This window comes from Equus quagga, chromosome 7, assembly GCF_021613505.1.
Source record: "Equus quagga isolate Etosha38 chromosome 7, UCLA_HA_Equagga_1.0, whole genome shotgun sequence".
Taxonomy (NCBI): Eukaryota; Metazoa; Chordata; class Mammalia; order Perissodactyla; family Equidae; genus Equus; species Equus quagga.
In genome coordinates, this window is record NC_060273.1 from 130811637 (window position 1) to 130839227 (window position 27591).

At 47.4% G+C, this 27591-nt stretch overlaps 1 protein-coding gene across 1 annotated transcript in view; it reads right to left on the bottom strand.

Moving 5' to 3' along the window:
- Nucleotides 1-1029: 1029 nt before the first annotated feature.
- ANKDD1B (ankyrin repeat and death domain containing 1B) overlaps nucleotides 1030-27591 on the bottom strand; it is a 55033-nt gene continuing 28471 nt past the window's right edge. The window contains 8 exon segments of the mRNA XM_046667818.1: nucleotides 1030-2430; nucleotides 4217-4348; nucleotides 6551-6752; nucleotides 10081-10176; nucleotides 14080-14178; nucleotides 16910-17008; nucleotides 20320-20418; nucleotides 25438-25536. Of these exon segments, the coding sequence (XP_046523774.1) occupies nucleotides 2369-2430; nucleotides 4217-4348; nucleotides 6551-6752; nucleotides 10081-10176; nucleotides 14080-14178; nucleotides 16910-17008; nucleotides 20320-20418; nucleotides 25438-25536 (888 nt within the window). The 3' untranslated portion in view covers nucleotides 1030-2368.

Genomic DNA, 27591 nt, shown 5'->3' on the forward strand with positions numbered 1-27591 from the left:
ATCGACCCACCCTCTGCTCATAGGCCACATGAAAATAAGCAGACTCTGAAGGATCTGTCTACGTCTCTCTCTTTTTTTTTTAATCTTTATTTTTTTTCTTCTCCCCAAAGCCCTCCAGTGAGTAGTTGTATATTCTAGTTGTAGGTCCTTCTGGTTGTGCTGTGTGGGATGCCACCTCAGCGTGGCCTGATGAGCGGTACCGTGTCCATGGCGGGATCCAAACCATCAAAACCCCGGGCTATCGAAGCGGAGCGTGTGCACGTAACCACTCTGCCACGGGCCGGCCCCAGATCTGTCTACATCTTTAACAGAAGTGGTGGACTTCATCGTCTGAAGCCACTTCCAATTTGCACATGACCTAGCTCCGTGCTTGAACTTTATTATGGGAAATAGTTCTTCTTACTGCCTCGCATTGTTTTGTTAACAGGACATCAGAGAATAAATATGAGATAGGCAAATACGTATCCCGTTTTCTCAATGGGCACACCAAGGCTTTTCTGAATTATAGAAGTGTCTGGCCATGTCTTAAAGAGTACTAGAACCTTCTTACAGAGCACACGTTCTGAGTTCTGGCCCTGCTACCACTGTGGCAAACAGCCCCTCGTGGGTTTCAACAAGGAACACCAATAGCACTGCTTCCCTATCCATCCGAGAGCATGACGAGGACCACGGGCTGCCCTCGGAGCCCGCTCATACGCAGCAGGAATGAAGACCCCACTGGGTGAACAGGTCAGTCCTTCCTTTCTCCCCTGGATGAACTGCCCTGAAACGCACTGGTCATCCCATCTCTTGGAAGAGAGTACCCTCCAGGTCAAGTGATCGGTGTACTTGATACCAGGTGGCCAATTTGGTAATTCCCCCTGATCTTGGCTCTCCCTCCTTCCCCATCTCACTCCCTTTCTCCCCCACTCCTGCTTCCTTGGAGTTGCACTCCTGAAAAAAGCAGTTGCTCATAAACTTTGGTCTCAGGCTCTGCTTTTTGAGGAAGCTAGATGACAACTAGGAATGGTTTTCAATACCCAAGCCATGACCACGGGCTAACTAAAGTGACCATTATGAATATTGTGATTAAGAATATTGTAGGCATCTTTTTAAGCCTTATCTAAGCTCTAGAAATTACATATTGTCCAAAGCACCAAGTAATTAGCTTAACTTAAATCCAACAATTAAAACACTTCATACAGTAAGAATATGTATTCACATTTGTTTATTTTTGCATAAAGAGGTTACCTAGACTTGAGGGGGGAGGAATAGCAAGGTCAGTGGAAACTGGCCATTCTGAAGAAAAATGGGGACAAGACTTCTCACTGAATACCTTTCTAAAGACTTATGGAATCATTTGAACATATTTCCTGTCTCAAACCTTCAGAACATTTAGTGGGCCATTTACAACCAGCATGAGACAAAGATGTAGACATAAATTCATGATAGAATAACTGGACTGAAATTGTTCATGATTTTATTTCTGGCCTTAGAGACTTAGGCAGAATTTGAGAATGGAGAGCCTTAAATCATAATGAATAGATACACATAAACTGCTATACCGTGATACTTGATTTCATATGTCATAACTTTTTCAGATTACAAACATAATAATGCATGTTCATTGTGGGAAAAAATTGGAAAGTACCACTAAGGAAAAAATAAAAGTACCAAAAATAAAAATCGCCTGTAATTATGTCACCAAGAGACAAGAAACATTGGTGGATACACTTCCGGTCTTTTCTAAGTAACACATTACACATGTGGTATTTAAAGCCAACAGCGACTATAAATTTCCAAAGCCAGTTTCTGTTACAAAAGAAATAACTACCAGTTAACGATTTCAATACTGTGCGCATGAAGTTAGGCATTTCAGGGGCACGCTCCGTTCATCCCCACCTCAACGCTGTGGAAGAGAGAGATGTTTCTCCCAACGTATAGAGAAAGAAACTGAAGATCTGGGAATGTGAACGTTAGCCCACCCAAAGGCTCACAGCTAATAGGGCAAAACCATGATTCAAGACCAGGCCTGTCTATTCTAAAACCCCGGCTTTCTCCGTAGACCATGCTGCTGCTCTCACCATCAGATTATTTGAAAACATGATACACTAAATCCGAGATTATGCCACCACATAGGTTGCATCAAATGACAGAAATGGGAAAATCATATACAATTTGCCTTAAGCAAAAACCGAAAAAGTTCTGACTTTTCATGTCAGTGGTCGGAAAGTAGAGTATGGTTTTTTCATCTGTTCGAGGATCATGTCACCACTGTCTTCAGAGTTGAGAGGAAAGTCAGTCCCACTGCTAGAAGAACTTATGGCATGGAATTTAAAAGGACTGAATGCTGAGTGGAAAATCATTTAAATACGGTTTCTTCGGACATTTATGAAACTGCACATTTCTTGGGCCTCGAGTCAGCTTCGCTTTTGAATTGACGGATCTTTTCTGGAATAAACAGGTTAACGTTTATCATTAATAGCTACCATTTATCAAGCACTTGCCACATGCCAGGCACCATTCCTCACTTAGTCCCACAACGGCCCTTTGACACAGACACCTTCCTAGTTAATACACGAGAACACTGGCACCGTGAGGTCACAGGACCTGCTGAGGATCACACCGCCCTCAGCGCTGGAGGTCAGAGACAAGCCCACGCAGTCTTGCTCCGAGCACGTGCCCTCACCTCTCAGTGGACTGCCTCCTGGTCCTCCCAGAGAGTCCCTATGGATACTCTGTCAGAGGAATGAACCGACTGAAAGTTAAGGGAACAACCCCAGTGCTATGAGGATAATGCCATGGAAGGCAGGCGTCATCCATGCACTAGTCCTTGTGCCAACCACTGCGGAAACTGAATATGGGGTCAGCGGTCTGATTCATCCATTTATGTCCTCAGCTTCAGGTAAAACTGCATCAGAGAAAATAATGGCAGATGTCCCTACATTTCGCTTGAATGGTTATTATTACATGACAGTTATAATGCCACTTAATTTATTGATAAATTTTCAAAGCATCTTCCCTGACAAGATGGGCTTTGGCAGAGTGATTTTTAGCAATAACCTCAGCTGGCAAAGTAATAGCCTGTCCGTTCTTTTCTCTCAACCTAGAGATAACATATTCAAATACACTAACTTGCAGTTTCCCAACAGGGGAAAAATGGCATTTTGAGCAAGACAATCTTTAGTTGTAAAGAACTATCCCATAACCTTATGAGATGGTTTAGCATTCCTGCCCCCCTCCCACCTTCCCCACACCCCCACCCTGGCCCACACAGACACAAACAAAAACACAGTCATGCACCGAATAATGACAGTGGTCCCGTAAGAATAGTCACATAGAGCCTAGTACCATATAGCCTGGATGTCTTGTAGTCTGTACCTTCTAGGTTTGTGCCTGTACCGTAGGGGAGGAAGAAATTTTCCTCTACCCTTCTGGATTCTTCTGGCTGCTCTAAGAATTAAATTGATATGAGGCAGATTAACAGAAGAAAAACAAAAGTTTAGTAACATGTATACTTGAGAGAAACCCAGGAAAACCAAGCTCACCAAAATAGCCATAGCCCTCACCTTAAATACCGTCCTCAGCTAAAGACAAAAGAAGATGTTGGGGGCGGGGAGAGTCGGGGACTTCAAAGGGAAGGAAGGCAGTTCACAGGTAGGTGAAAAGGAGCAAACATTTGGAAAACAAGTGTTTGTTTGGCCACAGAAACAGAAGAACACAGACGGGAGCCCACAAACAGGCTCTTCTCGCTTCCTCCCTGTCTGCACCTGGTTCCCATGATGCTAAGGTGATGGCTTGCTTCCTGACACAGGGTTTTTTATCTGAATTCTTTTAGGCAGTTAAGGCGGAGGCAACAAGAGAAACTGTCTGAGTCTTCTGTTTCTTAAAAATAATCAGCCTAAAATAATCCTCATGTTAAAGAGACACATTTTGGGGTGGCAAATTTTGTTCCCCTTCAATACACTCTGTGATGTTTGCACAATGACAAAACGGCCTAACAGTATCCCCATCGCTAAGCGACACATGACTGTACTCCTCTACTTTTCAAACCCCCAGCAGGAGGATGAAAATGGGACCAGTATCGACACTCACCAATGGAGAAGCTGCAGACTCTGTATGAACCACAGCTAACGCCAAGCCGGGACTGCTGCTGGTCAACAGCAGTAACATTTCTATGGACTTCCCCACCATTTTAAGGGAGCAGGAGTTTCCAACTGCTGGAACTGCAACTCACCAGCCAGCTCTGGGAAGCCCGCTCGTACCAGCTCTTCGTACAGGTGCTTGACTGGCGCGGCCTGGGTCAGCAGGGCCCCGTGCAGCCAGATGAGCAGAGCCCGGTAGCCGTGTTCACGGAAGCTTTCCTTTCCTGTGCCAAACACAAAAGGTCAGAGGTGAAACACCACATGCTGGGGTCTCCTTCCTGTGACCTTGATTCTAGCTGAATGTTCTCTATCACTGCGGTCACAAGTTCCTTCCTCTTCTGATGGCTGTTGGCTAAAAAGCCGAGGGGACGAAAGCCCTTCCGGTTCCCCTCCCAGGTGCCTCTGTAGCGTGACCAGAGTTTGGATTCGCTCCAGCACTTGCCGCGCACCTACTATGTTTGACGCAACCAAGGGGCTGGATAAGGGACTCAACAGCCGCGCCCCTGCTGGGCGGTGTGGGACAATCTTGACGAAACGTGGAGCTTTGCTTCAGTGTTCAGGTAGCACTGCCGGAGCCCAGCACTCCTCGCCGTGCACACTTCCCCAGGGATCTGCTCCGAGGCAGCCGTCTGGGCTGAGGATCTGCAGTCTAAGGAGCTCCCGGTGCCACTGCCGCCACCGCCTGGCAACCACACTCTGAGCAGCAAGCACGTCCCGTGCTGCCACTCCAGTTTCCAGAGGAAGTCCGCATCCATGGGCCAGGATCCCTCTCGGGGTAAATACTCACTGGATACCTAAGCTCTGAGAGATGGTGTGGGGCTATGGAGACAGGAAGCCGTCGTCACCCCCGGAAGGAGCTCCCAGTGACAAACGCAGGACAGGCCCCTGGCTCTATCGCGTGTGTGCAGGAGCAGACAGGTGCCAGGAGAAGCTGGGTCTGAGCTCCAGGGAAGAAGGTGCTGGGCTGACTGTCACAGGGGCGGGAGCTTCAGGGAGAGCGAACTGCACCTATACAGACCGCACTCCTAGGTGAGCCGTGTGCCTTCCCAACTTTGCCCTTGCCAAACCACTGTTTCTTACATGCCATCATCAGTGTGTCACTCCTTTGCTCAAAAGCCCACAGACTCCCCAGTGCCGGTAGCATTACCAGGTGACAATATAACTGGATTGTGAATGTTCCCATTATCATGCCAACTAGATGATAAACTCCATCATACGGAGCTGACGTCCCCCTCACGGCACAGCTGAACACACTGCACATGCGTCACGCTGGACTGAGCCACTTGAAAATGCCCCTGTCCTGCTGGCAAGTACTCTGAAGGTGTGCCGGATTTCCAAGTCATTTCTTCAGGTCCAGAGGGACTTCCAGAAGGCAACTCAGTTTTCATAAAGACATCACAGAACACCATATGCCTCGTTAGCAACAAAGGAGAAATCTTAACAATAAAGAAGAAATCTTTTCAGAAACTGTAGCCAATATGCAACATTTTCAAAGCATTAGCTTCCATTTTTTCACATTCAAATGTATCCTTAGCGTTAGCAATAAAACGTTCCATGATTTACTCGCCCGTGGCAAGGAGCACATGCTCGCGGGCTGCGTTTCTGCCAGCTATGACTCCCAGCATCAATAATTTGAAGCAACCCCTGAGAGAAGGACTCATTCTCATCTCACGATACCCAGGCAAGGAAAGTGCTCGGAATAGAAAGTTTTGCCAAGAAGAATTTGCTTCTTTGTTTTGAAAGCTAATAAGTTGATTAATGCCAAACAAACTTTCTATATTCTCTAGGTTTTGGCCAAATCATAAAAAAGCAAAGCTAAGGACTCCAGCTGACCGACCTCACTAACAGAGCCGGGTCTGGCGCAAGTGTTTCCATGGCTTGGCACCCTCTAACAGAGAGGCTGGAGCCCACATGCTTCTCATGGGACAGCCGGTCTTGACCAAGGCCACGTCCTACGAGAACCCTTTGCCCCAGACCTGGTTTAAGGGATTCCTGGTGGAGTGGAAGCCCTAAATGGTGCGCCTTTGGTTAGGGAATAAACCCATTCGCTCCAGGACAGTCTCGAGGAACACCAGAAATCAGGTTGGCTTCTCAGTGACAAGCCAACTGTGAAATCCTTGCTTCCTTGGTGCCCATTCAGTTGGGAACCTGAATTTCCTTCCAGGCTAAAGGCCACTTTTCAATATGGCTCCATGAAAGCAATCATCATTTGCAAACTTCAGTTACTGCAGCTTCTCGTGAGTATTCGCCATCCGCAGTCTCCAGTCACATTTGCGACCCTAAGCTAAGTGTCCCCTTCCTGGGCCCTTGAGGGCTGATGCTCATCGTGAGCTCAGGGCACTTACTTGGAAGACCTGCCTGCCACCAGGAAGGCAGCTGCTCCTAACGCTGACGCCGCCTGCCCACATCACCCAGGCAGCGCTCACCTGACCACTGCTCCTCGATGGCTCTGATCTGCTCATCCGTAAAGTTCCACGAACGGGCCAGCCTCTGCCACTCGCCGGCCTTCAGCTGACGGTAAGCCAGGTTCCAGAGGAGCCTGCGAATGTGCCTGGTCTCCACACTGTGATCTTGCTTGAAGGTCAGAGGAAAGCTGACGGATGGGTCCCGGCTGCTCTCGCCATGCTCCTAAATCGAAAGGAAGTGTAGCAGATGATTTCAGGCATTTTCTGCTTATTGCCTTATTTCAGAGTGTATATATTTATATTTAAATATAAATTATAAATATATTTTATATATATTTATATAAATATAAATTATAAAAAATAAATATAAAAATATTTTTTTTCCAGATATAACTGGCAAGGAGGCAACCAAGACTATGTTTTAAGGTCACCTGTCACTGGGTCATTTTTTGTCATTCAAGATGGAGACAAATGTCTGAGATAAAAAGCTTGAGCACTGTTGGTCTGACTCAGGCAATAGGAGGGGTTTTGCCCAGCTGTGCCCCAGGCTTCTATCGCAGCCTCCTGACTGACAGTTCCCCACCCCAAAAGAAACAGGGGCCGCCTTGGCTAAGGAAACGTCACAACAGCAAATGTCTTTAACAGTCTGACTCTCAACCCACATCCCCTTCTTCCGGGTGTGCGATGTTCTCATAGCGAGCTTTCAGTGGGGCTCAGACTGAGTTACTCTCAGTAAGACTCCACAGCTGGTCCCTCCCTTCATCCTGCTCTTTGGCAAGTGCGAGGGGTGTAAGTATGAGCCTAACTGTGGGGGCCCAGGGAGGACAGGAGTCCATATCATGTTGTTTTAAGCCACTGCAGCTGGGCCTACCCCAACAGCACCGTGCCTGGATTGATATCTTGTGTTTAGATTTTTCAAAGATGCCTTTTGTCCCTTCTGCAGAACCCACCAGAGTCCTGCAGAATCCAACCAAGAAAACTGGAGAAAACCTCCAAGTGGAAGCAGACGTCCCAATTTCCTAGAGCTGCACCTGCCACACGCATGCCGTCAGGGCTGCAGACTGTCCTCCTCCAGGAGGCTGCAAACCAGCTGAGGACATGCAGACGCACAGCCCACCAGGTTAGGGACTTCCCGTCAGTTCTCTCCCTTCTTCCAGAGTGACTTCTGTTTTTGTCTTTCATTTCAATAAAAGTGAATCTTAATGAAAGATACTCTGAACAGCAAGACGAGAGTCAATGCTGGGGCAGGAAGTGGACTAAAAAGTGTATGGGGACCTGGTTTTCAAAACCTATGAGGACACGGTGGGGCTTGCCCCTCAGCCTCCATCATGGGTCAGCCTGAACCCTTCACAGCATCAGCAATCTCCTCTGGGCAGGTCTACAAACTCCTGGGGAGCTAGGACAAGGAGAAGGGCAGGCCTTTCTCTAGTATCTGGACTTTGTGGTCAGAACTGGGATAGGACAGGGAGGTGTGAATTACCCATAATCCTTTCAGAGACTGTACAATGCACAGTCTTCACTCCAGCCTCAGCTTTCCTCCCACAGGGCCTAGCTCCTAGGGACTCCCAAAAGGGGTAAGGTGGAGGGTGGGGGACCCAATAAATTTGGGAGCCATGTGCATTTCACTTTTTCCTTTCCCCCTCATTCTATCGCCCGAAACAATGATGAATCCAACAAGATCCAACCCCGATACCACGAGGCAAAGGGAAGAGTGCAAAGAGCCCCTGCAGTCACCAGGGCTCTACAGCATGTTTATTTCTTTGAGAAATTTGCACGCTTTGTGCATTGCGGGGTTGGGCTGGGTGGTGCTTCAGGCTTCCAGAGGAATGGGCCAGGGATTCCGAAAGCCCAGGTCTTTTTCAACAGTCAGTGGAGCGTGAATAGCTCGTCTGCCAAAGCACTGAACTATTTGCAGGAGTAACAGGAACCAGAACCGGTGAAAATTAAAATAGCATAAGCCGGATTTTAGGAAGCTCTCATTTGCCTCCGAACCATTGAATTTAATGATGGATGACTGGGTAGTTAGGCAGATGGGTAAATAGATAGAAGAGAGGAAATTTCAATCACTCTTTAATCTTTTTATTAGGAACTATTTTATATTAGGTCAGGATAATAACTTAGAATAAACTTAATAACAGAGAATTTTAAATAATAAATTATAACAAATGCATTTGGTAAAAAAACAAATTTTTAAGGATATATGTTAAAAAACAAGTATTCCTCCCACCCTAGACCCCAGGTTCCCAGTTGACACCAGGGTTAACAACTCGTACCATTTCTGGGGTCTACTCCAGCTATATTTAGGTATGATATATGATTTTCAAAGTTCATCTAACTCTCACATCTTAAGGATTTGTTAGGAAAGAGGCTTACTCATTTGGTGGAAAAGTAATTTATTCTCACCTAGGGAAGAGAACCTAAAAATGCTAATAGGGATTAAAAATAAGAACCAATGAATATTTCTATTTTTAAAGAAAATGTAAAAAGAACAATTTAAAGAACAAAAGAAAAGGTGGAACTTGGGAAAGTTATCATCAATAAAATACAGTGATGATCTAAGAAAATGAGAATGAGGCTAAGACAAAGAGGAAGAGAAACAGGAGAAGGACCAGCAGAAATCAGAGGAGGAGGGAGAGAGATTAAACAGAGAAGTCTAATTGTCACAGAAATGTTGTCTTCTTTGTTTCACAGGCAAATAAGAGAAGTTTGAGGAGGATGGTGTGGCTTTTAAAATGACCCATGTATAGCAGGAGCACTGGGCCAGTTGAACAGGATTGTGAGCAAGGAGGCAAATCGGAGCCTTTTGCCTTCAGGATTTAAGGGAAATGTCCACGGATTGGCAAATTGGACAGCAATCCAGGCTGGAGGCTCCCCAGGGATAGGCTAGAGGGATCAGGACTCAAATTCTGGCCATTGAGCCTAGGATGGCAACACCACACACGAGAGGTGGAGAGTGAGGCTGGTAGTGAAATCCCTGCCCAAGGGCACAGACCCGAATCTGTGGGATTCAGCGAAGGGCGGTCTACTGAGAAGCTGCAGGGTGGCAGCCGTCAGATGAAGGAATAACGAAAGAAGGCAGAAAGAATGTCTTGGAGAGAAGCTGTTTGTGTTCTCAAGATAAATAAGGTTTTCGTGACTCTCACAGAACACCTGAGTGCTGGAGAGGGCGCGTAGGGGTGTGTTGAAAATTGCAGACCCAGAAATAGGAACTTCCCTACCACTCATTAGAATGTGGGTCTGGGAACTTCCAGAAGGGACCATGGCCAAGACTCCATGATAGGTCACAGCCAGGAGCCAGCCATTCAGGGCACGCACGCGAGGCCCATTAGAGCCAACGTGGCCTGGGCTGCTTGGCCCAGGTGAGCTCTCCACACTTCAGTCCTACTGCTGACAAGGCAAAGGAAGAGGAGGAGGAGAGGCAGCTGTTCATCCCAGGAACGGGGCAGCCAGGCCAGAGGGACAGCTAGAAAGACTTACACAGCCCCGCGCTGCCCTCTAAGAAGACAAGGGTGTAGAAGAGGTCCTGCCGAGCCGGAATCGTCCTTGCTTACCTCTCTCCAGGCGTAATATCTCTCCGCTTTAATGAGCATGTCCACAACAAGGCTGTGGTTGCTCCTGGAGGCCACGGCCAGGGCCGTCTTCCCTTGCTAAAAGTTACAAATGAAAGTGTCAGATGGTATGGTTAGGCACTCTAGCTTTGGAACGGGGGTCTGGGCTCCAATCTTGATCCTGCTGCTTCCTTGCAGGGTGACCTTGGGCCAGTCCTTAGCTTCTCTGGGTCTCAATGACTACCCCACAGTGCAGCGGAAAGGGGTAAATGTGAGGAGGTACATGAAGCCCTAGGACTCTGCAGGGCCCATGGTAACTGTCCACGATGCTAGATACCGACAGTGTCAGGTGCCGTGTCAACTGGGCAGGGGCAAAGGACCCACCATCAACAGGAGATGTTCACACACGCTCTACCAATGAGAACCCAAACTTTCCTCCAAGAACCCCAGGGCCTGCCGGGCTCACTGCCCTGGGAGTGCTCCGCAGATAAACAACACGATCATACATTTTCCTCCTCCAAAGGCTCACTCCACCTGTGGCAGAGGCTTCAGTCAGTGCCCCCCACCCCCACACCACCAACAGCCTTTTCTTCCTCTCTCCTTTAGGAAGAGACCTTCTGATTTCAGCTGGGCACTTGACCACCCGAACATTTCCCAGCCTCCCTCGCACTTAGGTATGTGACCTAAGTCTGGCCAATGTATGTAAATGGAGGCGGCACATGCAAGTTCTGGGAAGTATCTCTACAGAGAGAAGGAATGTCCTCCTTCCTTCCCTTCTCCTCCTGAGTGGAGTGGGGCATGACGGCGGGAGCTTGAACCAGGAAGTGGAAGCCATGTGTCAAGGAGGGTAGAGTAACAAGACAGAAAAGGGCTAGAACTTACTAAGAATAATATCAATCATGACAACACTACTAATTCATAGCACAGAATTCAGCTCACTGGACTCCTATCTAGGATTTTTTCCTCTTATATGACACTGCCTCTACCCAAGGGTGAGGGGTTGAAATCTTAACCAAATGGAATGAGCAACAACAGTTGTTCTGGACATCATTTTGGGCATGAGCTGCCTGGAGCCCAGATGGTACCTTATACAAATTTCAAAAAGGTGTGCCTTTCTCAAGACAGACAGTGCTCAAAGCCAGGACACACAGCCTTGCAAGAAGCATCCCCTAGATTTTATGCAGCGCACAATCTAGACATTTCTTGCTGAGCAAGAGATCATGGTTCTCATTTCTTTTAAAAATGACCCATGAAGAATTTGCTCAGGGATCTTAAAGATAACGAAAATGAATGGTCAGAAATTCCAATCTTAGGAACCCATGTTCCTATGCTTAGGGATCCAGAAATTATCCCAGTAATTCTCTCCCGTGGCTGAGTATCTCCAACAAGTGCAACTTGCACCAACCTGAACGATCTGGCTGTCAGGCCAGGAGCTGAGACCCAGGTGGGTCTGAAAATTAGGGCTGAAAGGAGTCAACTTCTAATCAAAAGAGACAGTAATGAAATTAGGAAGAACTGCATTTTGCAGGCATTTAGCAAGCCTTTAATTGTATGCTCTCTAAATTCTGGCTGGTAAAGCCATTTGAATCACCATAATCAGCCTATTTTGGGAAGACAGCATTCTGAGAGCCTGAGTTTTCGAGCTCATAGGAAAACCTTGCGAAGAGCGTGCGCTGCGTGAAGACCCAAATACTCCCGCCTGCGGGTGGGCGGCCCTCGGGAAGGGCACCTGGGGGCCATGCCTCCGGCTCAGAGGGCAGGTTTCTGGGAAAGTCAAATTTACACCAAACCTTGACTCTTTTTCCCCATCCAGATCTTAATTCAGTCTTAGAGAGAGTCACTTACCTTTGGTAAAAATTGTAGGAGTGGGTAGAAAAGGTAGTTTTTATGCATTAATTAAGTATGTACTGCATGCCAACTATGTGCCAGACCCGGAGAAGAAAGAGGGAGAGGAAGACGGGAAATCCTGGAAAACCAAATGGTGAGGCCCAGTAAACTGTGGGGTTTTGTTTCGAAAACAGTCAAGTTGTAGCGTTGACAGTGTTTACTGGAATATCCATCCACTAGCACCGAGGGGCCCAGTATGAATCCCTGCTCAATGATATGGATTCTCTACCCACAAGACTGCCCTGGAGGTGTTGTTAATGAAAAAGTAGAGTAAAGTACAAAAAGAAACCATGGGAAAATGCTAACGCTAAATGTTCAGGGGCGTTAACGAGCCACGACCGCTGGAAGCGGTGGGATTCCAGCTGAGTGATGGAATGATGAGCCGGGGTGTTTTCTTTCCTTACGCTTTTCTAAGTTTTCCAAATTGTCCACAGTGGGCTGGTATTAGCTTTATCATCATTTTTCAAAAAGTTACTTAAAAAACTGACACACAGAGAAAACAAAAATAATGTATCACACTTCAGATCCCACAAACGTTAACGCGTGTGACTCTGAAACAGAGGAGGCTTGCGCTGGGAATAGGGGACATGCCCAGCGGATGGATGGTGTGGGTGAAGACAAGGTAGGGAAAAACTGCCAGCTCTGGAAGCAGTCACCTCCGCCGACCACTGTAGGAAAGTGCTGGACAACCAAGCAGCCAGTGGCCTTGGCTTTGAAGCCAGGCTGTACCTCTTACTGGTGTGTGACCGTGATGTCATCAAATCTTTCAAATCTTCTCTTGAAAACTGGGATAATTTTGTCCACTTCGGAGAGGAGACATGAGGACTGAAATAAGACAGTGTGTGAGCCCTAAGAGGGCTGCGCACAGCCACATCCTGCTTTCACTCCTCTCGGGAAAGCGGGACCCTAACGACGCCGTCCCACAGCCCTCAAAGCTGAGCCTGCGTCACTGCATCGCTTGAAAGAAACGAAGCTGTATTTCCTTAAAAACAAGTCTACACAGCAGCCAAAAGGTGGAAGCACCCCAAGTGTCCGTCCCCAATGTGGCGTATACATACAATGGAATACCTCTCAGCCTTGAAAAGGAAGGAAATCCCAACATGCCACAACGTGGATGAACCTTGAGGACATTATGCTCAGTGAAATGAGCCAGGCACAAAAGGACAACTACGTATGACTCCACTTACATGAGGTCCCCAGAGCCGTCCGATTCACAGAGACAGAAAGTAGAATGGTGGTTGCCAGGGGCTGGGGGAGGAGGAAATGAGTAGTTGTTGTTTAGAGTTTCAGTTTTGTGAGATGAGAAAGCTCTGGAGACTGGTTGCCTAACAACGTGAATGCTTAACACTGCTGAACAGCATGCTTAAAAATGGTTAAGGCGGTACAGCTTATATTATGCGTATTTTGCAATTAAAAATTTTTAAATAAACTTAAAAAACAAGTTTCGACACGTGTAAGTTTATTCACCGCAGCTCTGTCTATAATAGCAAAAGCTCAGGGCAACTTATATGCCCATCAGTTGAGGGCTAAGCATATTATGACATGTCCATACCACAGTCTTTTATGCAGCTGGATAAAAAGAATGGAGAACCTCTCCATGGACTAACATGGAACCATGTCCACTTTCTATTGGAAAGCGAAAAACGCTAAGCATAGGACAATGTGAATAGGTACGCCACCATTGTATAAAAGGACAGAGGAATGGAATAAGAGCGTCATATATTTACGCTTGCTTGCATATGCATAAAGAAACTCTAGAAAGAAGAAATTTCTAATAATGGATACATATAGAAGGGTACTGTGGGAACCAGACAAACAGGGACAAGGGTGCATGGGAAATTATTGCTATAAAACCTTTACTAATTATATGTTTTTATTTTTGGACCATGGGAATCCATAATCTTTTCAAAAATTTAATGAATAGTTTGAATTTTTAAAACACATTATTTTATTATTCAGAGAGAATTCCTACCGACATCTCTCAATCAAAGTCGGGATGTTTCCTGACTGCGGAGGGAGGTTTCTCCAGTTTGCGTGCATTTCCCACAAGGCTCACAGCCGACAGGGAGGGCGCGGCCACCACGCCAGCTGGCCAGCACGAGGCCGTGGAAGTACCTTATCAATGGCCTTCAGGTCGCAGCTGGCCTGCAGCAGGGCTTCCACCAGCTCCACATGCCCAAGGTCAGCCGCCACGTGCAAAGGAGTCTGCCGCCTCTGTCGAGAGAAATTTCAAAAACGTAAGCCAAGAACGTGAAGGAGGGAAAAAAGCTTGCACAGAAAAAAGGCAAAGGGAAAGTTGCAGTGTCCAATATGGCACAAGGGACAACAGAGAAGATCACGTACTTTTGCACAGGTTCAGGGGATGTTCACTGCAGTGTTGTTCATAACTGTGAAAAAGTGAAAGGGAGCCACATGTTTAACAAGGAGACGCAGATAAACTGTGGTATATGCACACATGGAATCAGTAGGCAAGCATTAAAAATGATTTTTTAAAAAAGATTTCAGTTTGAGGTACCTAGTCAAGCTCACCCGGACTGGAAGGGTGGCTGCCAGGGGCCGGAGGAGGGAACAGGGAGCTATTGTCTAATGAGTCTGCAGTCTCAGCTCGGGAAGATGCAAGAGTCCTGGAGAGGATGGTGGTGTTGGGTGCTCAACAATTTGAAGGTATTTAATGCCACTGAACTGTACACTTAAAAATGGATAAAATAGGGCCGGCCCCATGGCCCAGCGGTTAAGTTCGCGCACTCAGCTTCGGCAGCCTGGGGTTTCGCCAGTTCGGATCCCAGGCATGGACATGGCACTGCTCATCAGGCCATGCTAAGGTGGTGTCCCACATAGCACAACCAGAGGCACTCACAACTAGAATATACAGCTGTGTACCGGGGGCTTTGGGGAGAAGAAGAAAAAAAATGGATAAAATGGTAAATTTTATGTTAGATGTATTTTACCACAATAAGAAATTATTTCAAGGATTATTTTTAAAAACAAAAAAATGCTTATGATATAACATTAAAAACCTGAGGAAACAACACTATATGTAGCTGAGCTCAATTTATACATAAATATTTATATAGAAAGAGAAGGAAATACATCATGACGTAAAGAATGATAATGTCTTGAGCGAGGGATTAGAGGTTATTTTTATTGCCTCTTGATTCTTTTCTCTATTTTGTAAATTTCCTACATTATAAAGTATAAAAGAGTGGAAGACTTCTAATTTCTTTCTGGAATAATCATTTTCGTATCAAGAGGATGAGAGTGTTTCCAAAGCAGCATAAAAACACAAGACAATCACCCATCTTAACCCCCCACCTAAAGGAATGCTGATGTGAAGACATTTCTAAAATATTAGGACAGAAAGGAACGTCGGTTATGATCTAGCCCAACCCCTAAACCAGAGAGAGCAAGCAACTTCCCCAGGGCCACACAGCTGGGCAATAGCATCTGGCCCAGTGCTCTTCCTGCCCGAGCATAGGGCCAACCCGCTTGGAGTATTAGCAGAATTAATATCCAAAAGTTATTAAAGACTCCGGTTTGGGTGACAATGTGCCCCTCTGGGGGCTCATCATCCAAGACGTCGCACTTACGCAACAAACCTATCAAAGGTCTACACTGACACAGAACAGACACAAGAGTAATTCATCAGATACCAACAAAATCTCGTCCTGACAACGCCGCTATAAGTCTAGAAGGCAGGCAACGCACCAGAATATTAATAAGAGTTATCTTTCTCTGGGGAGCTCACAAACAAATGGGAAGTGTTTAGGTTATTTATGTTTTCTTATTTTTTGTACATTCCTGGTCTAACAAACAATGGAAATGATAAAATCTAGTCCTATAACCAGATGGCATCCTAACAAACCCTCCTTCTGTGGAATGGATCGCCAATTCTGGTGAAACCAAAATCGCATGGAGCAAAGATTCTGCCCATTAGGACAGATCTGGGGCAGTAACAGTTGAACATGTAAGTATATTTAATAACGAGAGGGGTCTTCCCCCAAACTTCTGGGATAGTAGAAGACGGGGAGGAAGGTCCTGGGGGAAGGACGTGTCAGAAGTGGGACAAGTCTCCACTCAGCTCGGGGCACAAATGAGCTCACGGGCTGGAGCTGGAGGAGACAGCAGGGGGCTGGGTCAGTGTGCTGGGCTCACCATGGAAACTGCGGGCTACCCACTGGGTTAGCACAGGCACGCCCACTGCACTCTCTCACCTGGGGGCACACCCGAGGCTCCTGGGAAGGAGACACTCTCCTTCCTGGGAGGAGTCCAGGGGTCTCATCATCCTCAGGACTCTGAAAGTAGGCTCCTCTCACAAGAGTTTCTCTTCCCACTCCCGACAGCTCCTGGAAGAGGGCGGCTCAGCCCAGCCCAGGCAGCAGGCCCCTTAAGACAGCGCCCTCCCCATCCTCTTTAGTCTTCCACCTCAGCATTTCAATGTCCAGCCAGTGATGGATTCCTCTTATGGGGCATTTGATTCTGCTCCAGTGGATTGATTCATGGTGATATATTTATTCCAAGAGGTCTCTTTTTGCCTTTGTGCAAAAGGAAGACACATCTGCTGTCTCTCATATAGAAACAAAGCTTCCTTCTTATGGCGAAGGGCTCCTGGCCAATAACAAGATTTCACATGCGGAAGTCGCCTTTGATTTAAAGAGCCTCTGGCAATTTACCTCTGAGCTACTGTTTATCCATCAGAAGTGCAGGGCCTGTTAAATGTGAACAGTTTAATAACGCGCTGGCTGAACTCCAGCTGCCTGCTTGAAAACGACAAAGTATGCGTGTGCAAGTGGGAGTGGGGTTACAGAAGAAAAAGGATGAAAAAGAATGTGCATATTCCTCCCAGGAAATTTTAGGGCAGCTTGAACTGGACCAAAACAACCCTAAACCCGCACTGAGCTGAAACAGAAGACAACGGCGCCTCCGCGCTCTGACTCGCCTGGCGTACCTGATCTAAGGCGTCCGTGTCATGCCTCGCGCTTAGTAAGCTGTTCACCACTGTGACGTGGTTGTTGAGAACCGCCAAGTGAAGAGGGGACTCCTTAGGCTGCAGAGAGAAATGACAATTTCAAATCCAGAAGATTCTGGCTTCACCATTCAGATCAAAAAGCGACTCATTTCAGCAGATGTTTCCTGATAATTTACCAAGGACCGAGACTGCCTGGCAGGCGCAGGCCCAGAGCAGTGCTTGGCAATCACTCCATCCCAAGGCTGGGCAGCTACCTGCTCCCCAGCAGTCATCCATCCTAGAACCATGCATGAGCACCTACGATGGGCCAGGCTCTTTTCAGGATGCTGGGGATTCAGCAGTGAACATGGCCCATCCCCAGGAATCCTCCAATTTAGAGGGGTAGGCAAATATCATTTTTTTTCAATGACAAAATAAATATAGAATTACAAATTGTGACAAGCGCTTTGGAGGAAAAGTAGAGAGTGGTATGAGAGCACACATTGGGGTGGGCAGAGGGTTGACCTTCGTGGAGGCCAGAAAGGGCTGTCCTGAAGAATTGACATTTGAGCTCAAATATGAAGGATAAGAAAATATTCAAAACTCTTAATTGCAGGACTTCTCAGAGCCTTCAAAGAGTTGACATGCAGTGGGAATAGCTACAAGGAGGAAAAAGCATTCACATTCAGCATGTCCTGAACTGACATACCCCAGAGCTCTTTCTCTGTAGAGCACATTGTGGGACTGATGCCCCACTCCCCAGGGGCACCATGCTCGAGCTCGCCCTCCCACCCACAGAGCCCAGCTACAGAGTACTCATTCACCAAGGCCTTGCAGCCTGCCCTGCTTTCCTCCTTGTCTGAGGCGAGAACATCTGTCTTCCAGCCACAGCCCACACTCTCGCCCACCTCCAGCGTGGGCTTCCTGCCCAGCCCTGCCAGGCTGCAGGGCCCACGATCACACACAGCCTCCTGCTGCCCCACTCCCACCCGCTGCCGCTGGCCCATGGAGCACGAGGGAAGACATGTCTCCACGGGTAGAGAAGGCAGCTGAGAGGGAAAAGAAGGAGGGGAGAACCCAGTCAAGGCAGGAGAGAGAGGGAGATAAGGGGCATCCTGTGGGGAGGAGATGGGGAGAGGCACAGGTGTGAAAGAGCAAGGGTGGAGACCAGTGCGACATGCGAACAGTGGGGAGCAGAGAGCAAAGTGAGTGGGGAGAAGGAAGGCAGATGTGAGGGAGGGCAGGTGATGAGGACGGGGGGCAGCTGTGCTCCAGTGGATGGTGATGTCAGAGTGGGTGACGAGGACAGGGTACAGCCATGCTCCAGTGGATGTATGACATCAGAGTGGGTGACAAGGACAGGGTACAGCCATGCTCCAGTGGATGGATGACATCAGAGTGGGTGACGAGGACAGGGGGCAGCCATGCTCCAGTGGATGGATGACGTCAGAGTGGGTGACGAGGACGGGGGGCAGCCGTGCTCCAGTGGATGGATGATGTCAGAGTGGGTGACAAGGACAGGGTACAGCCATGCTTCAGTGGGATGGATGACATCAGAGTGGGTGACAAGGACAGGGTACAGGGTGCTCCAGTGGGATGGATGATATCCGAGTGGGTGACGAGGATGGGGTACTGGGGTGCATCAGTGGATGGATGATGTCAGAGTGGGTGACGAGGATGGGGTACAGGGTGCTCCAGTGGGATGGATGATATCAGAGTGGGTGACGAGGACAGAGTACAGGGTGCTCCAGTGGGATGGATGATGTCAGAGTGGGTGATGAGGATAGGTTGCAGCAGTGCTCCCTTGGGATGGATGATATCAGAGTGGGTGACGAGGACGGAGTACAGGGTGCTCCAGTGGGATGGATGACATTAGAGTGGATGATGAGGACGGGGTACAGGGTGCTCCAGTGGATGGATGATGTCAGAGTGGGTGACGAGGATAGGTTGCAGCAGTGCTCCCTTGGGATGGATGATGTCAGAGTGGGTGATGAGGACAGGGTACAGGGTGCTCCAGTGGATGGATGATGTCAGAGTGGGTGACGAGGACAGGGTACCGGGTGCTCCAGTGGATGGATGATGTCAGAGTGGGTGACGAGGACAGGGTACTGGGTGCTCCAGTGGATGGATGACATTAATAAGCAGCAGTGATGCACATCCCACGTATTCTTATGGCAGTATTCACTCCTCGGTCCCTCCCCATAGCGTACACTCTGATTTAAGCACTAGGCTAACAGTGCTTCATTCACACTAACCCCAGCAGTCAGGTCTTTGATTCCCCACTTTATATATGACACAGAGAGATTAACTAACTTCCACAAGGCATCAGAGCTAGGAAGCAGCAGAGACAGGATATGAACCCAGATCTTCCTGGCTCCAACGTCGGCACCAGGCTCCTTCCCAGGAGACAGAGGTAGATGGATGGAAGAGATGTAGTGAGTTGGCCAGGGTGTCCCCAGCACACAGAGGAAGAGAGGAGGAGAAGGAGGACACGTGGCTGGGTGAGCAGGACGGTCGGAGGCCGAGCCAGGGAGGCGGAGGCAGGCAGGGCTGGAGGGGCAGCGGGAAGGGAAGGACTTCTGTGCAGCCTCTTCTGCTCAGGAAGAACTTTCTCTCTTGAGGCACTAAGCACAAAAAAAGACAAAGCACCCCATGTTCCAGGGAAGTGGGCAGTGTCCTTCCTGCGGGGACCACCGGCCGTGCTGGGGCCCAGCCCCTCCTGAGAAACAGGAAGCACCCTTGGACGAACCAGGCAAGTTCAGAGCCAATTTCCCCAAGGCCCTTCTCCAAAAACTACCAGCCCTGGTTCAAAACACATCCCTTCTCTTGAGTTAATACAATGAATAGTAATGGGTAAGCAAGACCAGAGGAAATATTCTCACAGGAGAAACGAAAACAGAGTGGAAAACACAGGAATGTTTCCCATCTAACTCCAGCACAGAGGGCCTTTGTTAATTCTACCAAAGCCAGTTCAAACTTCAGAAAGCCTAAATCAGCATAAAGGACTGACTTTCAAAAGAAAAACAAGATCGCTCAGTGAAGAGGGAAAAAATTATCCATCTCCTTCGCACTGACAGCAGCTTCATCATTTTCCCAGACGGATAAATTTAATGAAAGAATAATGGCATCTCTAGACCCTTGAGAAAGTTTTCACGCAGCAAATATCAATATTTAAAACACAAAGATTTCATTCTGTTCAGGAACTTCAATGACTTTCTAAAATTCATCCCTCGGATTTTATTTCTCAAGATTAAGACAGTCTCCAACAGAAGTCCGTCAGCCTTCCCCGAGAAAATTCCTCCTTTGTGAACACCTCATCCCCGCCCATGTCTGCCTATCTGCCAGGAGCATCTCCCACCCAGCCAGCCTCCAGAGCTGGATCAGAGCCCCTGTGATGGGAACAGACTCACTTCCACCTTAGGGTGCAGATCAACATGCTCACTGAGAAGAAAGCTGACAAGGGAGGCGTGGCCCTTCCGTGTTGCTGTCTGCAAGGCAGTGATGTTGAGCTGCAAGAGACAGGTGGAGAGGGCAGGGGGGATCCCCATTAGAATCCGGCATACTTTCTGGTGTTCATCACAGGGTAACCAATCAACACAATGAAACAGATGACTATTTAAAAAAGAAAATCCAACGTGTTTCCAATATTTTGGGAGGCTTTTTCTTATTCTGTCTCCCATAAAAGAGGCAGAGTCCTAAGTAACACAAGCCCCAGGCAAATGTGAGATAAATTCCCATTTCCCTTCTCTGGAAGGACAGAGTGGACTAGGGCTGTCTTCTCCCTATACACCCTGCAAAGCCCCTCCTTGCACCAAAATAGCTGGCTTGGTATGGGCCCCAAGAAATGCCTCCTGACCAGCAGCTCTCCCCTTTGCAGGCTGGGCTTCAAGGCTTAGCAATGCTGCCTGCGTGCAGTGCTCCCTCACGGTCCTTCCCTCAACTCCTTTAGCACCTCCCCTTGCGTCTGTACCAGCTGCCTCCTCCGCCTCCTGTGCTCAAGGGTCCTCACTTAGTGTCCATACTAGATGGCAAACTGCTTTCCATCAGGGCCTGCTCTTGACCATCCCGCCATCCTCCAAAAGGCCCAGCACGGTGCCTTGCAATAATACAAGGTTGATGAATAGTTACAGATTGATTAATTGTAAGATTGCTACAAAGTATTTTCAGATCCTCCAAACAGGGATGCTGTGGGATATTATGTTTTCCTAAAATGGCTACATAAGTATCTGCCACACCACATGTTCTTCTGTAAGATGACCCTGCCACTCCCCCATCAGGCAGTGGGGTTTATTGCTTCACTCCCTTGAATCTGAGCGGACCCTGTAACTGCTTTGGTCAAGAGAATGTGGCAAAAGTGACAGTGTGCCGGTTCCAGGTGTGGCCACTAACTGGCCTAGCAGCTTCTGCTCCCTACCTCATGGAAGCCAGCTGCCATGCTGTGTGAAGGCCAAGGCACACGGAAACACCACAGGTTGATGCTCTGGTCAAGAGCTGACAGCTGGCCTCACCTGCCAGGCACGTGAGTAGGCCATTGTGGATGTCCGCCTCAGCTAAGCCATCAAATGACTGAAGTCCTGGCCGACATCTGGCTGCAGCCACATAACAGACCCAAAGTAAGAAGCTTCCACCAGAGCCCAGTCAACCCTCAGAGCTACGAAAGGCAATGACATGTGGTTTTAAGGCCCTGTGCTTCAGGTTGGTGTGTTATGAAGCAATAGATAAGTGGGACAGATGCGAACAGGAAGGATACACACTCTGAGTGACCGGATCTGGCTTGGGCTGGTAAGAAATGCCTACGTGGCCTCACATGAGGGCCCCTCAAGCACGAGCCTGACTGTCTTCCTCTGAAAACGACACAACCACCTGCATTCGTTTTCTATTGCTGCTAATAACAAACTGCCACAAACTTAGTGGCTTAAACAATACAAACATATTATCTGACAATGCTGGAGAAGTTTGAAATGGGTCTTGTTGGGCTAAAATAAAGGCCTTTCTGGAGCCTTCAGGAGAATCCCTTTCTTTGCCTTTTCCAGCTTGTAGATGCCGCCCACATCCCCTGGCTCACACAGCCCCTTCCTCCATCTTCCAAGCCGGCAATGGTGCACCGAGTCCTCACACGCCATCCCTCTGACCTGCTCGGCTCGCCTGCCTCCCTCTTCTGCTTTAAAGGCCCCTTGTGATGGCGTCAGGCTTTCCCGGAAAATCCGGGATAGCCTCATTTTATGGTCAGATGATGAGCAACCTCCATTCCCCTTTGCCCTGTAACAGGACGTATTCACAGGCTCCAAGGGTTAGCATGTGGACATCTTTGGGGGCCATTACTCTGCCTACCACACCATCCTACCTCTTTCTCTCAAACCACAGCAATACTGGGAGAATAAATGGGCTAGTAAATGTGTACTGTAATCATAAGTGTCATCTTATTCATTCTACACAAAAATTATTGAGCACTCATGTGCCAGACACTATGTTAGATAATGGGGGACAGGACTAGGCTGACAAGATCTCTGATATGACAGACCAGTGGAGGTGGACAATCACGGGATCTATTGATTGGTAGACTGGCAGATCGATAAATCAGTAGACTTAGGATAAATCTATTTATTAGATTCTAGATGTTATTAGAATAACACCAGATAGTGATAAGCGCTACAATGAGAAGTAAAAGAACATGACCGGCTGGCCACTTCCTAGCGAGTGAGCAAGAAAGGCTTCTCAGATAGGGTGACATTTAGACCGAGATCAGAATGGTAAGAAGTGCCCCCAAGGGGAAGATCTGAAGTGGAAACAAGCCGTGAAGAACTCGAAGCCAGGAACCCAAAAGTAGGAAGGGCTGTGGGAGTCCGTGGCATTTTACCCATGAGAACCATGGGCACAGTGTGTCAGGCCTACAGACTTTTTAAGAGCCAAAGAAGTATTTGAAATCTTAAAAATAAAATTGGTTCCAAGACACCAAAAGAAAATCCCAAATTGAAAGTGAATAAATATTTAATGGACATATTCATACTTCATTGATTGTTAAACGTAATATTCAGAAAATATTCATTACATTCGTAAACCATTGGTAGGTTAAATTTTTTCACCTGCCTCAAATTCCCGAGTATTCAGGGTTCTAAGAAATCAGAGTCAATCATAAATTAGGGGAATTTATCATATCCAAATAATTGTACAAGCACAAATTAAAGTCTTTAAAAATAATTTACAGCAGGGAAAAAATGTATTTAATGTGGAATGTGGGAGCATTTAAATACATCTGATTAGACGTGAGGGTGGGGCCCCCAGAAATGAGTTCTCAGGGTCCAGAAAAGTGTCCCCCGGCCCCGGCAGTGAGGAGGGCCCTGAGGAGAGCCGGGCACCCAGACTCGGCAGCCAGCCACGCAGCACAGACAAGGAAGCCGCGCCCCCACGAAATCCATCATCTCACTCCCATGCCCTCCACAGAAAGGACTGGACCCTTCACGCCCTCCCCTTGTGGGAGAGGACATGAAAGCAATCTCCTGGAGACCAAGACTAAGCAATGTCACAGATGAAGCCTGCCAAGGTCAGAGTAATCGCCTGCAGATGTGAAAGCAAAATGAGTCTGAGGCGTCCCTGCAGCAATGTGCATCTGCACTGCTGGCTTCATGCTTCACCGTTTCCCGGGGGTCTTGGCTGGGCTGGGCGGAGACAGGTGTGGACAGCTGAGGCTGTTGATCCAGGGAGCGTGCTAATGAACGTAGGGGGAAGACTCAAGATGACATAAAAGCTGAAAAATGGACTTCGGACAATTTCCAGGCTGCCTAGGTGAGGCCGAGGCTGTAAGGATGTGGACAAGGCGGGGCCTGCAGTCTCAGTCGGTAGGGAGACGTGAGCACGTGCAAGCCATTACACAGCACGATCCCTCTGAGGGCCAGCAACTGCCTACAGGAGAGAGGGAGGGCACAGAGCAAGAGAGGGAGCCAAAGGCCAGAGCCCCAGGGGAGCTTGCTAAGAGGGAGGCCTTTCCGGTGACTGAGGGTGGCTGCAGACCGGGGGTAGGAGGCACCTGAGCAAGGCCTGAAAAACAGCACAGCTCTCCACAGCCTGAACGTCATCTCCTGGGCCCCAGGAGCTCTTAACTTGGCCTTCCTTTATGGCATAAGTAACCTGCAGCATCGGTGGGAATCACCTCGCACTATCTTCATTTTCCACTTTCTCACAATCTTGTCCAGGTATGTACATTTTATACACCAAAACCATATGTGCAAACATGTTTTTTCAATTAGTGTTCTATCATGCATGTTTTCTATATTGCAATATATTTACTATTTATCATTAATATTCTTTTATGGCTACAAAATTTTCCAAAAGCAACAGGTGCACCGAGCTTGCCCTCAGCCCTCCTGACCATTCGCTGCACTTACGGATGTACCCGATTCTCGCCTGCTGGAGGGGCCTTTAACATCTGTCTTACTGCAGGCAGCTCTTTCCCCCTCTGTGATTACTCCCTTAACTTCCTAACACGGGTGCAAGGAAAGTGACAAACTGCTTTCAAAGGTCATACAAACGGACATTCCTGCCAGTCGAGCACAGGGGAGAAAACATCACCCATTTGGGATTTTATTCTTGATTCTAGTGTTTCCTCTTCTGAAGAGGAATTGTGTACACTGTGCTGATATGGCGAGATCTCCAAGACATACTGGCAGTTAAAGCAACAACAGGTGCAGAGCAGGGTATGTATAAATAGCCACCATTTCTGTGGGCTGAGTATGTACAGGTGCATCGTTTAGTCACATTTTCCACGTGACTGCCTGGAAAATTCCTGCAAGATTAAAGAAACTATTAATCATGTGAGGTCTGGGGAGGTGAAATTGAGATGCAGAGTTGGAAAAAGACACTTTCATCATACACCCTTTGGTACTATTCAAGTTTTCTGGTTTTTTCACTATAATTTAAAATTAATTAGAAAACCAAAAAATGACAGTGAACTGCTCCAAAGCCACACCCGGTGCCACGTGGAGAGGCTGGGGCACCAGCAAGAACCCTGCACTGCCACGGACTAGTTGTAGGACGCTGGGTGAGCGCCTTAACTTTTCTGAATTCTAGTGTTCTCATCTAAAAAATGAAGATAAGTGTGAGAGCATCTTAGCAGCAGAGTGTTCTGTATTTAGAAGAAGGCAGCTTCCTGTCTCCTTCAGGCTCCAGGCTGACCCCTCGGGTTTTCACACGACAACCTTTCCTTCAGCATCTACTCTGTAAGCCCGGCCTGCACTGGCTGCTGGGCAGAAACCAAGGCGAGGGAGAGCGTCTGGGCATTTGAGAAGCAACAACCATCTGCTCCTGTGCCCCATTTTCAATGACTCCTTCCCAGGCAAACAGGAAGAATGGCATTGCTTTTGAGGAGACACTAATTGGGGAATATCAAAGGTAAATCATTAATTCTAACCCCAAAAAAGCAAACTATAAGTATTAATTCTACAAAAGCCCCGTGAGGGGTTCAGTGCAGGACCGGACTACCCAATGAACACTCTGAGTCCCCCACCCACCGGGTGCGCGAACATGGCACGTACTTTATTTGGAATGTTGATGTCACTTCCTGCTGCCGCCAGCACTTTGCAGCATTCTTCGTGACCTCCTTCAACAGCCAGGAAGAATGGTGTTTCTCCCTTCTAACAAATGGAAAAAAGTTAAAATTAATTGCCTCTTGGCATGGAACGAAATTACTTGAGAAACAGTGTGCTTTCCCTGTATCTTCTGAGCATTACTCTTAATGACAGAGGGCATTCATTGAGTACCTACGTGCCAACATATACTTCCAAGACTGTATGCTTTGGCACAGTTAAATTGCACAATGACCCTATGAGGTTGGGGTTAATATCACGCAGACAATGAAGCTAAGCCTCAGCTGGAAAGTGGCAAAGCTAGGACCCCCTGCTTTGCTCTGCCTCCTCCTTCAGACCCTGCCTCGCCGCTCACATGCTTAACCTTGACTGGTTTATCAGCAAACATCTATTAGACACTCAGGCATTAGGACTGGAAAGCCAAATAGAACACAGACCCTGCCCACAAAAAGGCAACAGCCTGCAAAGAAAGGTAAGCACAGAAAAAAGGAATCATAACACAGTCTAAAACACCCAAAAATAGAAGCACATTTGTACCAAGTGTGCTTTCACCTTTAAAACTGATTGAAAATGATGTATGTTATTTTAAAAAACAGTAATACCCTATCTCAGTAATTAAGTTTCCTGAAACTCATTATGATGAACACTAGTAGGAAAAAGTGAGTTTCATTTAGGTCAAAACGGAGAGAAAAGAAGGAACTGATCTCACACAACAGCCGCTTGGATATTTCCCCTCCTCATGCAGAGTCATTCCTAAAAATATTGGGAAGAAATGAGAATTCCTTCCCCACTCCCTAACCATTTCCCCCATTGGACGTTATTCTACTTAACAACTGCATTAGGATACATTCAGAAGGTTCTACTCGCAGCTAATTAGGTACGAACAATCGTGTTAACAGGCACGCAAGAGCATGGAACCAATGCTCCCCTCCCAGCGAGACATAAACATGCAGCCCGGGCTGCTTGACCCGAGTGCCCGGGACAGGCCTCTGCTACAAAGGATGTCTCCTCATAATCTACCTTCTCACTTTCCCAGGAAAAGAGGTGCTTTTTGGGCAAACCCTGGAGGAAAAATATTTGCAAAAAATGTGAAGGAAAGAATTCACATCTTTGACATATCAAGAGCATAATAAATGTCCATATCTTTGACCTAACCATCCTACCTCTAAGAATAAACCCAAAGGAAATAGTGAGGAACTCAGACTAAGATTTATATACGAGGTTCACGATAACATATAATAAAGAAAAACTGAAATTAACTAAATAATAAACTAAATGAATTTTAAGCAGCCACTAAAAATATATATGCATAGGAACAGACAGAAAACTGGAAGGAAAATACATCAGATGTATATAAGATAATCCTTCCAGTGTGGGGGAAATATGAGAACTGCTATTTACGTTTATTTTTATCTCAAATTTTTTAAATGTCTATTTCTGGCATATGTTTTGTAACAGTAACTTAGTTACAAATGTGTATGCCATAGGTGCATACTCAAACTTCCCTTCCTGATAGGAGTTTGCCTCCAAGAACGGTGGAGACCAGGGCTCTGGAGCGTGTTCCCATGGGTCCCTCCAGCCTGTCTGGCAACAGCTGACATCAGGAAGCAGAGGCAGCCCAGGACCGTAGGAACATCATGGGCTGTATCCAAAAGCCTAATATTATCACTGGACACTTCACCGTGTGCAAACATAACCTCTCACAAGCTGCAATTACCATTTGTTGGATGTTATGTGTCCTCCCCGATGCACCCTGACTCGAAAATAGCTAACAGGTGGATGACTTCCAAGAGCTCAGATTCCAGTGGTGAAGCACTAACAGAGGGCAGGGCAAGCACGACAAAGACTTTACATTAACTCCCGTGACGACAGGACTTGATCTCTGTGTTGCTCTGTAAAGCCCCGGCCACGCCCAGGATTCACGTTCTTTCTGAGTCTCTCACACATCATTCATAAGCTTCATTCAAGAAGACCAAACTCCTGGGATCTTCTTGAAGTAAGTTAAACCAATTAAATACGATCAACATTACGCCAAATGGTCAGAAAAGAGTGAACACACACACAAAAATAAACAAATGAAGGCTCCATTTTTGTCCCTGATTC